Here is a 12504-nt window from a genome sequence, read left to right as displayed (position 1 = left end):
GGGGGGGAGAATGTCGGGGGTGGAGGGGGGAATGTCATGTGACCACGGGGGCAGGGACTGGAGAGATGTTTCTACAAGCCAAGGAACCCAGGGACACCGAGGATTGCCGGCAACACCTGAAGCTGGAAGAGGCAAGCGAGGGCCCTCCCCTAGAGGTTTCGGAGGGAGACTGGCCCTGCCAGCACCTTGATTTCAGCCTTCCAGCCTCCAGAACTGTGAAAGAATAAACTTCTGTTGTTTTAAACCACACAGTGTGTGGCACTTTGTTACAGCAGCCCTGGGCGTCTAACACAGGGGAATCTAAACATAGCCGCAGGCCTTGAGAAGCTGGCAGTCCTGAGGGCCATCTCCTTCTGAATCCTGCAGGATCCCAGTCGGGCACAACTCCTGTGGCACTTATTCTGTGCTACCCTGTAACATTTTTATCTTTCTATGAACATTTTTTGTACTCCTTCAAAAAAAAAAGTGAAATGCGCACTTGTACGCCCTCCCTCCCTCCCTGCCTGCACAAAAGTAAGTGGTGGCCTCACCATCCTTCATCCTCCAGGAGTGAGCCCTGCAGTGGTACCTGCTCCCGAGGCTGTTTCTACCCTGCAATGCAACTACCTTGTGCCCAAGTCCTGGGGATGGAAGAATTTGCACTGTTCTAAAACCACTACATTTGGGCACCTTTTCACGTGCCCTTGAGCCCTTTACGTTTCCCCTTCTGTAAGTTACCCTGCGATTCTTCACTCATGTTTCCATTGGGATGACTTCCTCTTTCTGGCTGATGTTTTAGGAGTTTTGTGTGTGTTTCTAGATATTAGTCCCTCTCGATATTTTTTTAAAAACAGCTTTCTTAAGATAGCATCCTCTTACTACACAATTCACCCATAAAGTAAATAATTTGATGGATTTTAGTATATTCACAGATATACACAACCCTCACCACAGTCAATTTGAGAACATTTTCATCAGTTCAAAAAGAAACCCCACATCCATTTGGTATCACCACCTGCACAACCTCCCCTCCTCAGCCTGAAGCAACCACTAATCTACTATCTGTCTCTGTAGATCTGCCTATTCTGGATTCTTCATTTAAATGGAATCATATAATAGGTGGTCTTTCTTAACTGGCTTCTTTCATTTCACGTTTGTTGTTTTTGTTTCTGTTTTGTTTTTGCGGTACGCGGGCCTCTCACTGCTGTGGTCTCTCCCGTTGCGGAGCACAGGCTCCGGACGCGCAGGCTCAGCGGCCATGGCTCACGGGCCCAGCCACTCCACGGCATTTGGGATCTTCCCGGACCAGGGCACGAGCCCGTGTCCCCTGCATCGGCAGGTGGATTCTCAACCACTGCGCCACCAGGGAAGCCCCATTTCACGTTTTTAAGATTCATTTATACTGTAGCATGTATCAGTAGTTCATTTCTTTTTAATGCAAAATAGCATTCCATTGTGTGGATATATCACATTTTGTTTATCCATTCATTAGTTGATGGACATTGGGCTGTTTCCACCTTTTGGCTATTATGTATAACACTGCTATGAACATCCATATACAAGTTTCTGTGTGGGCATATGTTTTCATTTCTCATTCACTGAACAGTGGAATTTCTGGACATATGGTAACTCTATGTTTAATCATTTGAGGAACTGCCAGCCTGTTTTCCAAAGTGGCTGCACCATTTACATTCCCGTGAGCTCTGTATAAGGTTCTGATTTCTCCACATCCTAACCAGAACTTGTCATCTGACTTTCTGATTTCTGAAATTGCAAACAAGTATCGGGTTGATTGACAGTTTTCTCCTTCCTTCATCTAGCTTTCGGTAAATACTGAAATGACTTGCAATGCAAGAAGCAGGAAGATAATGATGAGAAAGACAAAAGCCATGTAAAAATAAAAGAATAAGCCATCAAGAATTGGTGAGCAAGGGAATTGTGGAGCCTGGTTCTCCCAAGCCACGCAATGTTCCTGACTATTCCTTCCCTTTGACCAAGAGCATCCTCCCTGCCCATTTTTGCCCTTGCCATCTAACTAAGCCACTCTAGTACTCTCTCCCCTCCTGGCACAGGTACCTGTCCCACCCCACCCGCACTTCGCTTTCCCTTCTCCCTTCTCTGGGCCGCAGCCTCAGCCATCCTGATAGACTTTCTTCCCAGCCAACGCCTCCCTCCTTCCTGGATCCTGTCAGGGTCTCAGAGATGGTTAATATGACTTCTCCTGGAGTCTCAGCTCAGTGGCTTCTCTCTCCCAAACTATTCTGTCTCTGATTCTCCATTTACACATGGGTTAAATTCTCTGTTGTTTGTTTAGGTGTCGGTCTCTACCAGCTTCTGCCTCTGTCCGTATATCTGCTTCAGGTGAGACTACTTGCTAGTACATTTCTCCTTTTCCTTATCTCCGGCCTCTGAAACTCACCGCCTACTTTAACGGACCTTGGCACAGCACAGATCATAAGAGAGGAAACACAGACAACTCTTGTGACAGGTGTCCCTGCAGCAGGAGGATGATAGGGAAACAGATCTAGGGCACAGGTGTTGTTGGGGAAAACAGAAGTGAACCAGCTGCTAAAGTGGTGAAGGACTGGACAGTTTCCAAACTTGGGTACTTGGGGTAACAGGCACCTCTTGGGCTGCAGCAGCCAGAGCCCCATGCACTTCCTTGTACCACTCCCCTTGCCCATTGTGGAGCCTCCTGAGCTGTAGGTCACCACCTTGGTCAGCACATGCCTCACCCTGTCCCTCCCTCCAGGGCGGGACCAATAGAGCCATAAACCTCAAGGAGTCAGAGACAAAGTCTGGCAGCAGAGGTGAGCCCAGAGTAGAGCACACAGGTATGTACTGATGGGATATTCAGGGAGAGTCAAGCAGGGGTTGACTGGGAAGGAGGGAAGCAAGGGAAGATGGACATGGAGTGAAGGGTCAAGAGAAACAAGTACACAAGACAGAGGGGCAAGAGCCCAGAAGGTGTCACTCCAGGGCACAAGCTGCCCAGGGGCAAGATGGGAAATGTGCAGTGAGGAGGTGGCTGCTGTTCTTCATGTGCTGGAGACGAGCAGTGGGGTGGAGAGGGTGCGTTTCACATCTCCCAGCATGGAGGTCTCACTGGCCACTAAGTTCTCCCTTCTCCCATGGCTTCATTGCCATTGTCCACCTCACCCACTGCCCATTTGGACATTGGACAAGAGGATGGTACTGGGAAAGGGAAAGGTTAAAGGAATAGCCAAGTTCGGCTTAAAGGACCGCAGGTCTCTTCCTCATCTCCCTCCTTAGCAGAGCAGAAAGCAATCTGGGGATAAGAAGTGTTGATGAAAATTCAGTTAACTACCAAGTTAAGAAAAAAGGAGAATTTCATTCAAGTCAAACTGAGGATTAGAACTCAGGGAGCAGATTCTCAGAAAGCTCTGAGAGCTGTTCTGCCAGTTACAAGTTGAAGGCACAGTCATATACATTTTCAAGACAAAAGGATCATATACATCAAAATGACACATTGACATTTTACATACAGTTCTCCAAGGATGCACAGTCCAGGTAAGCACACATGGAGCAAGCAGCAAGTCACCATGACCCCCTGCAGAGCTGGGAAAGAACATTATTCTTTTAAGCGGTTACATTGCTAGCATCAGAAGAAAGGGAAAAAATTGATCTTTACGGTCCAGCAGGCACTCCCATCTTTGAGGAGCTCTGGTTAATGTGTAATGCAGATGCACCTTGCATTTTAAGGAGGGAAGGAGGGAGGCCCAAACAAACACAGAGAGAAAATTCTATGTTTAAGTTTTTCTTGTCCTACCTTAAAATGTAATTTTTATTGCATTATTTCCCCCCTTTAAGATCATTAATGTTTCGATAGAAAGCGTTTGGTGATCAAATATTTGGTCCCCCAATGCCAGGATGGTTGCTTATCTGCTCTGGATCCACCATGTCCCCCAATGCCCTGTCTTAACAGCCCAGTTCTTTCTTTCCTTTAAGGGGATTAGGCTAGTAGAATGCTTGGCATGGACTGATAGGCAACTCTAGGTTGTCCAATAAGACTTATGCCAATTTTACTCTGTATGTGAATTGTGCATGCCCACTGTTTTATGTAGAGCTATAGAAATGATCAGTAGTTTCAAGTCATTTAGACATCAGTATTTTAGGTGGAGTTTTGAATATACATCGAGAGGCACAAGAGATTATTACTCTATAAATGATATAGAACACAATCAACATGACCAACAACAACAAAGTCAGAAGCAGAGATTTAAGCTATGAATCCCCAGAACTGAACCATTTATTCAAGATTTCATTTAGACTGGAAAGGGAATTCCCCAGTGCAGAAATCTGATTTCTTATGTGAGTCATTAGATGGTTATATTAGAGGACTCATCTGGTATGAAAGCATAACATTGTCTGGATTATAGCATAAGTTTTCCCCTGCAAAGCAGTTTTAAAAATCCAGTGTCATTTGATTTTTCAGCAGCACTTTCTCATCATAGAAAATTCAGAACTGAGTAAACTAATTGAATGTAGTAAACCAATATGGAGGTATATGCCAATGGGGAGACTTTTTGTAGATTATAGAAACATCTGAAAAGTCAGTGACAAAAAGTTATGTGGGGTTATCTCGGCCTTGTGTTGACTTAGGAATTGGATGACAAATCCAACAGCAGCTAAATTGCCCTTAGTAATTATATTCTGTGACGGTGTTACTAAAGAGTTCTCTTCCTGTCCTAAACTTTGGGGCAAAAACATAGCTAGAAATAAAACAATAACTTTTTGATAGAGAGACAGACTTTTGGTAAACAGTACAATTGAACTGGTAGGATGGGTCTTACAGGCCTGGTTTCGACTCTTGGATCAGTTGTTTGCTACTGTTGTCATCTCCTTCTCATCCTAGCTTGGTGATGCTCGCCTTAGTTGAAGCCAGGTGCCAGAAACAGGGATCAAAGTCCATTCAAGTGGAGGGGTCTTTTTAAGATGAGAGGTGTGTCCATGAATTAGTGTCTTTCAGTTTGGCTGTGCATGGATTAGTTAATAATATTGATACTTGATAAGGTTCTTTCCATCATGGCTGCAAAGAATCTTTTATCTGATGTCCTTTCCAACAAACAAAATCTCTAGGTTGTAATCCATGATCCTTTTCACCTCCTGGGGGTTTGCTGTAAAAGTAGTTACCGATTTTTTTAATTGTCTCAATAAGTCCCTGTCAATAATATAATATATTTCCTCTGCACCACTATGGGTGAAATTTTCCAAAATATTGTTTTCCCCATAAAAACCCTTTTTCAGGCACCCAACAGGTTAAAGAATGTACATGTTGGAGTAATAGCCATTGGGCTTCAATAGACACTATAGGTTTCATTTTGTTTTATCAGGTCTAAACCATATTTGTGTGGAGGGGTCAAAATTCCCCCTTTTCGTTGCCATATCTGTTTCTCTCCTTTAGAGGTGATTTCTTGAGCCTGGAGAAAGAAATCTTTTATTGAGTTAGCAGGGTTAATGGACAGCAGTGGACATTCTGGAGGCTGGACAGGACGAATATTTAAAGCTGCCCATTTGGCTGCAGCATCAGTAAGCTGGTTTCCTTTAGTTTCTGCAGTGTCAGATTTGGAATGCCGTGTTGTTTTCATAATTGCTAACTGTTTTGGCAGTTGTATAATGATTAATAACTCTTCAACCTGTTTTCTATTTTTTAATAAGTTGCCCTGAAGAGGTTTAAAACCTCACTGTTTTCATAGCATTCCAAAGTTGTATGCCACTCCAAAAGCATAGCAACTGTCAGTATAAATATTTGTTACCTGGGCTTAGCTAGTTGACCAGCTAGAGATAAGACAGTTAATTTGGCTTGTTGTGCTGACTTTGGTTCGGGTAAAAAAAAGTTTTCAATTATGTCCATTGTGGACATTATTGCATACCTGGCTCGGCAATGTCCCATTCATCCCATAAGTAGGACCCATCTATAAATTAGATTAGGTCAGCTTTATCGACAGCAGCTTCTTATAAGTTATTCCTGGGAACAAGAAGATAATCTGTTAACAAGATACGGTCATGGTTGTTTTCTTCCTGTGCTTCTGGAAGCAAAGTTGCAAGGTTAATGCTATTCCATCAAACCAAGGTAGTATTAGGAGAAGAAAGCAACAGCTTTCTAAGTTAGCTGGCTTACAGAATTGTGCTGAGTGTGGTGAGAGTTTAAAAGAGACTTAGCTGAGTGTATGACATAAATAGTTAAAGGAGACCCTATTACTATTTCTTCAGTAGCCTTACGAGAGAGCTGTTTCCGAAATAACCCTCATACCAGGTGGAAGTCCTTTTGCTACCGAGTTTAACTTAGTTTTGGAGCATAAAGCAAGTCATCTACAGGCATTTTTGTAAAAGCATCAGGTTAAGACAATAACTGTCTATAAATGACAAAAGACTTAAAAAGCGCGGTTAGGGCTTCCCTGGTGGCGCAGTGGTTGAGAGTCTGCTTGCCGATGCAGGGGACGCGGGTTCGTGCCCTGGTCCGGGAGGATCCCACGTGCCGCGGAGCGGCTGGGCCCGTGAGCCACGGCCGCTGAGCCTGCGCGTCCGGAGTCTGTGCTCCGCAACGGGAGAGGCCACAGCAGTGAGAGGCCCGCGTACCGCAAAATAAAAATAAAGAAATAAAATAAAAAGAATAGCTCGCATTTCTTGAGTGCTTCCCAGGAGGCAGGCTTTGCTCTAAACACTTTATCCTTATTGTCCAACCGATTTTTCCATTTTTTTCCATTTCACGGTTGGGTGAATGGAGGCCCAGAGAGTTTAAGCAAGGAGCCCAAGGTCACACAGCTGTTCCCAATGGTGACATGTACTAGCGCTCGAAATCTGGCAGCCTGGCTCCAGAGCCACATCTTTGAAATTCTACACTAAATTTCAGATTTTATCTACGTAAAAAATATCGTGTTGTATCAAAAATGCAGTTTTGCCGTCAATACCCATGGCACAATAAGCATTTTGTGGCATTTGAGGGGCACTGTGAACCTCTGAGTGACCTAAAGCTGGAGAGGTAAGAGCTGCCCCGCAGAGATAACGCACAGAAAAGGGGAAAAGGAGTTTGCACAAGTAAGAAAATCCACGGCACTAAAAGAGGTTTACGGACCAGGGAGGAGACAGCAGAATTAAAGTTGATGGACAGCAGAGACCAGAGCAGTGTTGGGAGCTGCGTGGGTCACCTGCTGCCACCGAGGGCTGCCTCGAGCTGGGCGGGGACAAGCCAGGAAGTGAGTCTGTGGGAAAAACACGAGGCCAAGGGTTATTGTACTCCAAGAACCGACCTGGTGGAAACCCATTTCCTCCCATAAAACTAAGTTCATCTATTCCACTGCATTCCAGACCATGGGGCGGAAGACCCTGGCCCTCGGCTGGGCGGGTGCTGCCATCCTGGTGCTACAGACGTTGGCCGCGGCAGAGGGCTCCCCACGGACCCCCGGCAACAAGGGCAGGGTGTTTGCGGACCTGAGCGCCCAAGAGCTGAAGGCCGTGCACAGCTTCCTTTGGTCCCAGAAGGAGCTGAGGCTGCAGCCATCCAGCACGTTGACCATGGCCAAGAACTCCGTGTTCCTCATTGAGATGTTGCTGCCCAAGAAGCAACACGTGCTGAAATTTCTGGATAAAGGCCACCGGCCTCCCGTTCGGGAAGCACGTGCTGTCATCTTCCTCGGAGCCCAGGAGCATCCCAACATCACCGAGTTTGCTGTGGGACCACTGCCCAGGCCCCATTACATGCGACACCTGCCCCACAAGCCCGGGCACCAGGCCTCCTGGGCCTCCAGGCCTATGTCCAAGGCAGAGTATGCCCTCCTGAGCCACACCCTGGAGGAGGCCAGCAAGCCCCTGCACCAGTTTTTCCGTCGCACCACGGGCTTCACGTTCGGAAACTGCCACGAGCAGTGCCTGACGTTCACAGACGTGGCACCCCGTGGCTTGGCCTCCGGCCAGCGCCGCTCTTGGTTTATCCTGCAGCGCCATATGGAAGGCTACTTCTTGCACCCCACTGGGCTGGAGCTCCTGGTGGATCATGCAAGCACGAATCCCCAAGACTGGACGGTGGAACGGGTCTGGTACAACGGGAAGTTCTACCGCAGCCCCGCAGAGCTGGCTCAGAAGTATGACGACGGAGAGGTGGATGCGGTAGTCCTGGAAGACCCGCTTGCCAGGGACAAGGATGGAGAGAGTCTACCAGAGGCAGCCCCCTTCTCCTCCTACCAGCCACGTGGGGGCTTCGTCATCACCAAGAACGGCCCCCGCCTGGTGCAGCCCGAGGGCCCCCGCTACAGCCTGGAGGGCAACACCGTGCTCTACGGGGGCTGGAGCTTCGCCTTCCGGCTGCGCTCGTCCTCGGGGCTGCAGGTCCTGGACGTGCACTTCGGAGGTGAGCGTATAGCCTACGAGGTGAGCGTGCAGGAGGCCGTGGCGCTGTACGGAGGACACACACCCGCGGGCATGCAGACCAAGTACCTAGACGTCGGCTGGGGCTTGGGCAGCGTCACTCATGAGCTGGCCCCTGGCGTCGACTGCCCGGAGACGGCCACCTTCCTGGATGCCCTCCACTACTACGACACCGACGGTCCTGTCCTCTACCCTCAAGCCCTCTGTCTCTTCGAGATGCCTACAGGGGTGCCCATCCGGCGGCACTTTAACTCCAACTTCAGCGACGGCTTCAACTTTTACGCGGGCCTCAAGGGCCAGGTGCTGGTGCTGAGGACCACTTCGACCGTCTACAATTATGACTATATCTGGGACTTCATCTTCTACCCCAATGGGGTGATGGAGGCCAAGATGCACGCCACCGGCTATATCCACGCCACCTTCTACACCCCCGAGGGGCTGCGCCATGGGACCCGCCTGCACACACACCTGATTGGCAACATGCACACCCACCTAGTGCATTACCGCGTTGACCTGGACGTGGCAGGTAGGACTCGGGCTCGGAACCACCCTCCGGGCCAAATGTCCGCATCCGAGCAATAACTTACACTCATGGGAGATGGTGCTTAGACTCCCCCTGGAAGCGCGATACCAGGAGAGTTTACCCAGCCTGCATGCGTGGAACCTGCAGTGCTAGAAATCCGTGTGCCCCTAAAAAATGGTGAACGTGAATAGTGCCAGCTGTTGTCCTGGTGCTGCATTGACCCCCTAGGGGGACGGACCGGAGAGAAAGGTGTGCACAGGGCGGGGGAGGTGATAATGCCCAGGAGTGTAAGAAATGTCGCTGCCTGTTGCTTTGAGTGGATGCGGTGACATCGGGAATACTGCTCGTGTCTCTCGAGTTAGTGGTGTCACCTTAAAAGATGTCATGGGCGTAATGACAGGATTTGGCCTGACATCAAATCACATGTTAGAAGAGCCCCCCGTGACCAGCTCCTTCTCACTCCGCCCCTCTTGCCCCTGGGCCCAGAGGGCACTGACGTAGTCTCTTCCCCTGAGGAAAGGCCAGCTGCCCTTTGCTGGGGCCAAGGCCTCAGCAAACAGACACAGAGCTCTGCTCTCAAGAGGAACTGTCCAGAGTCGCAGTGGAATCACTGCAGCTGCCGTGCCCGACTCTGAGCTGTCCGCTAGTTCCTCGGTCCCTTCCCTCCACCGCCGTCTGGCTCAGTGCGCGCCCCGATGTCCTCTTCACTCCCGTGGCTTGTTGCCAGGTGTGGTCGGGAAGGAGGGCCCAGGGCGGATGAGGACGCTTCAGTGCAGGGTGCTTGATTCTCCTTCCCTGCACACACTCAGGCACCAAGAATAGCTTCCAGACCCTGCACATGAAACTAGAAAACATCACCAACCCGTGGAGCCCGAGACACCGCCTGGTCCAGCCGACTCTCCAGGAGACGAGGTTCTCCCGGGAGCGTCAGGCGGCTTTCCGCTTTGGACAGACTCTGCCCAGGTACCTGCTCTTTACCAGCCCCAAGAAGAACCCCTGGGGCCACAAGCGCAGCTACCGACTGCAGATCCACTCCATGGCTGACCAAGTGCTGCCCCCGGGCTGGCAGGAGGAACGGGCTGTCACCTGGGCCAGGTGAGGGAGGCCCAGGAGGCCGGGAGGGCTGGAGGCCCTTCTCAGTGTCCCTGTGTTTCCCTGTGTCTGTGTTTCTGTCCATGAGATTCTGAGTCTATGCTGTGGTGTATCTGGGCATGTGTGTGTGTGCGTGTGTGTGTGTGTGTGTGTGCGCGTGTGTACGTTCTTGGTCATGTGGCTCTGTGTTTTGGGAGGGAAAGTCCAGAGCCCCTGCGGAGCCCTGGAGCCTCTGTTGACAGTGCGTCTGGCTGACTCCCAGGGGATGATCCCACATCTGAGGGAAGGCAGTAACTTTCCCCCATCATTGACCCTGAAGATGCTCCCTGGGAGGGGCCGGAGGCTATCTTCTTCTCTGCCCGGGCAGGTATCCCCTGGCAGTGACCAAATACCGGGAGTCTGAGCTATGCAGCAGCAGCATCTACAACCAGAACGACCCCTGGGACCCACCTGTGGTCTTTGAGGAGTTTCTTCACAACAACGAGAACATTGAAGATGAGGTACCAGCTCTGCCCTCTTCCAGCCCCACCCTGAGGCCAGACCCCCGCTCAGTCCCAAGATCTGTGCCCGGTCCCAGGGTGGTGAGGGCCGGCTTGCTGCTTGGAGAGCAAGCTCGGTGGTCCTTAAACATGGGGCTTAGGGGGGTTGCCCACCCCTTCCCCACTGAGCATCCTCGGCACTGCCCACCCCTCTCTCCTGCAGGACCTGGTGGCGTGGGTCACAGTGGGCTTCCTGCACATCCCCCACTCCGAGGACATCCCCAACACGACCACGCCCGGGAACTCCGTGGGCTTCCTGCTCCGGCCCTTCAGCTTCTTCCCAGAGGACCCGTCCCTGGCGTCCAGAGACCTCGTGGTCGTGTGGCCTCTGGAAAATGGCTCCACCTATGTCCAGCGCTGGATCCCTGAGGAGGACGGGGGCTGCTTGACGCCTCCCCCTTTTAGCTACAATGGAACCTACAGGCCTGTGTGAAGGCCCCCTCTCCCCCACTAACACCCACCTGAAGCCCGAGTGCCCCCCCTACCCCAGGCACGGACAGTAAACCCCCTCAGGCCTCAGCTCCTATGCTGCCTCCTGCAGAAGACATAGCAGATGAGGCCATACACCAGGCCGGGCGTGCGGCACACACACAGATGAGAAACACAGGCCTTGGCCTCCACCCCAGAGAAGACCTCCATCACTAAGGCGAGGACACTCACTGAAATACTAGGTTGACCTATCAGATCAGTTTAGAGAATCTGAGGCTGACAGCTCCCTCTCGGGGGTCTGTGGGGGACCCTTCTGGGTGGCTGATAGGCATGCAAAGTAGTGCAACCACAGGAAGACACTGTGGAAAAATCGAGCGAAATTGCCAACACCTTTACCCTTTGACACACTGATCCAAATTCTCGGAGTTATCCTGGAGATCTACCTACAAACACAGGAAAAATAGATGCACACAGTAATCCACTGCAGTACTGTTTGTACTGGCAGAGTCTGGAAACGACCCAAACATCCTTCTACAGGAGACAGCCTATAGATCTGAATAAACTATGGAGTGTCCACACAGTGCAATTTTAGGCGATCGTAAAAGAAACGAATGAACAGGGACATTCTCTATACTGATGGGGAAAGAGCTGCAGGATATACTAAGTAAGAAAATAGGTATAGAACAATATACAGATAGCATGCTAATCTTCGTGGAAGAGAGGACTATATGTACTCATAAAAACCCTAGAAAAATACACAATTCTAATATAAATGGTTACCTATTGTCTTCGTCCATTCAAGCTGCTGTAACAAAATACCGTAGTCTGGGGTGGCTTATAAACAGCAAAAGTTTATTGCTCACAGTTCTGGAGGCTGGAAGTCCAGGATCAGGGTACCAGCAAGGTCACGTGAGGGGCTTCCTCTGGGTCAAAGACCTGTGACTTTTCGGTACATCCTCCCATGGCAGAGGGGTGAGGGGTCTTCTGGGGTCTCTTTTACAAGAACATTAATCCATTCGTGAGGGCTCCACCTTCATGACTTAAGCACCTCCCAAAGGCCCCACCTCCTAACACCATCACATTGGACATTAGGGGGGACACAAGTGTTGAAACCACAGCTCCTGAAGACACGGGGAGAAACGGGATGGATGAGACAGGGAAGGGAGAACTGCTCAGTTTGGCTGGGTTTCTTTGTGGGCTTTTTTCTTTTTGAGTGAAGAGAGCCTGAGGGGACCCACAGTGGGGCGGGCAGGGGGGTGGGGAGGGGCGGGGTCTCCTCCCTCCCTCTGGGGGTCGAGGGAGCCTCCAAGTGTCCTGGCCACAGCGCAGTCCCAGGTCGGTGGGTCCCCAGGTGCCATGACCTCCCACCCCAGTGCTATGTTGTTTTTATTTTTTTAATCATGGGAACATATTACCTACTCAAGAGAATAAAATCTAAGTTTTAAAAGAAAAAGAGAAGGAGGGAGGGAGGAAGGAACTCATTGCTGATTAATGGGATAAAGCAGCTGGCCAGGATGGATGGAGCACACAGACTCAACCCCCCACAAAGATTTCCAC

The 12504-nt window shown here is 50.1% G+C and overlaps 1 protein-coding gene across 1 annotated transcript; it reads left to right on the top strand.

Annotated features, from left to right (window-relative positions):
- Window positions 1-2751: 2751 nt before the first annotated feature.
- Window positions 2752-11736, top strand: AOC1 (amine oxidase copper containing 1). Its single transcript, XM_007469841.1, has 5 exons — window positions 2752-2813; window positions 7309-8890; window positions 9697-9982; window positions 10347-10479; window positions 10682-11736. Exons 2-5 carry the CDS (start codon window positions 7312-7314, stop codon window positions 10949-10951), a joined length of 2268 nt encoding a protein of 755 aa, XP_007469903.1. The 5' UTR covers window positions 2752-2813; window positions 7309-7311; the 3' UTR covers window positions 10952-11736.
- The last annotated feature ends 768 nt before the right edge of the window (window positions 11737-12504 follow it).

This window comes from Lipotes vexillifer, unplaced genomic scaffold (genome assembly GCF_000442215.2).
Source record: "Lipotes vexillifer unplaced genomic scaffold, Lipotes_vexillifer_v1.1 scaffold472, whole genome shotgun sequence".
NCBI classification, from domain to species: domain Eukaryota; kingdom Metazoa; phylum Chordata; class Mammalia; order Artiodactyla; family Lipotidae; genus Lipotes; species Lipotes vexillifer.
This window is presented reverse-complemented; position numbering and strand designations above follow the sequence as displayed.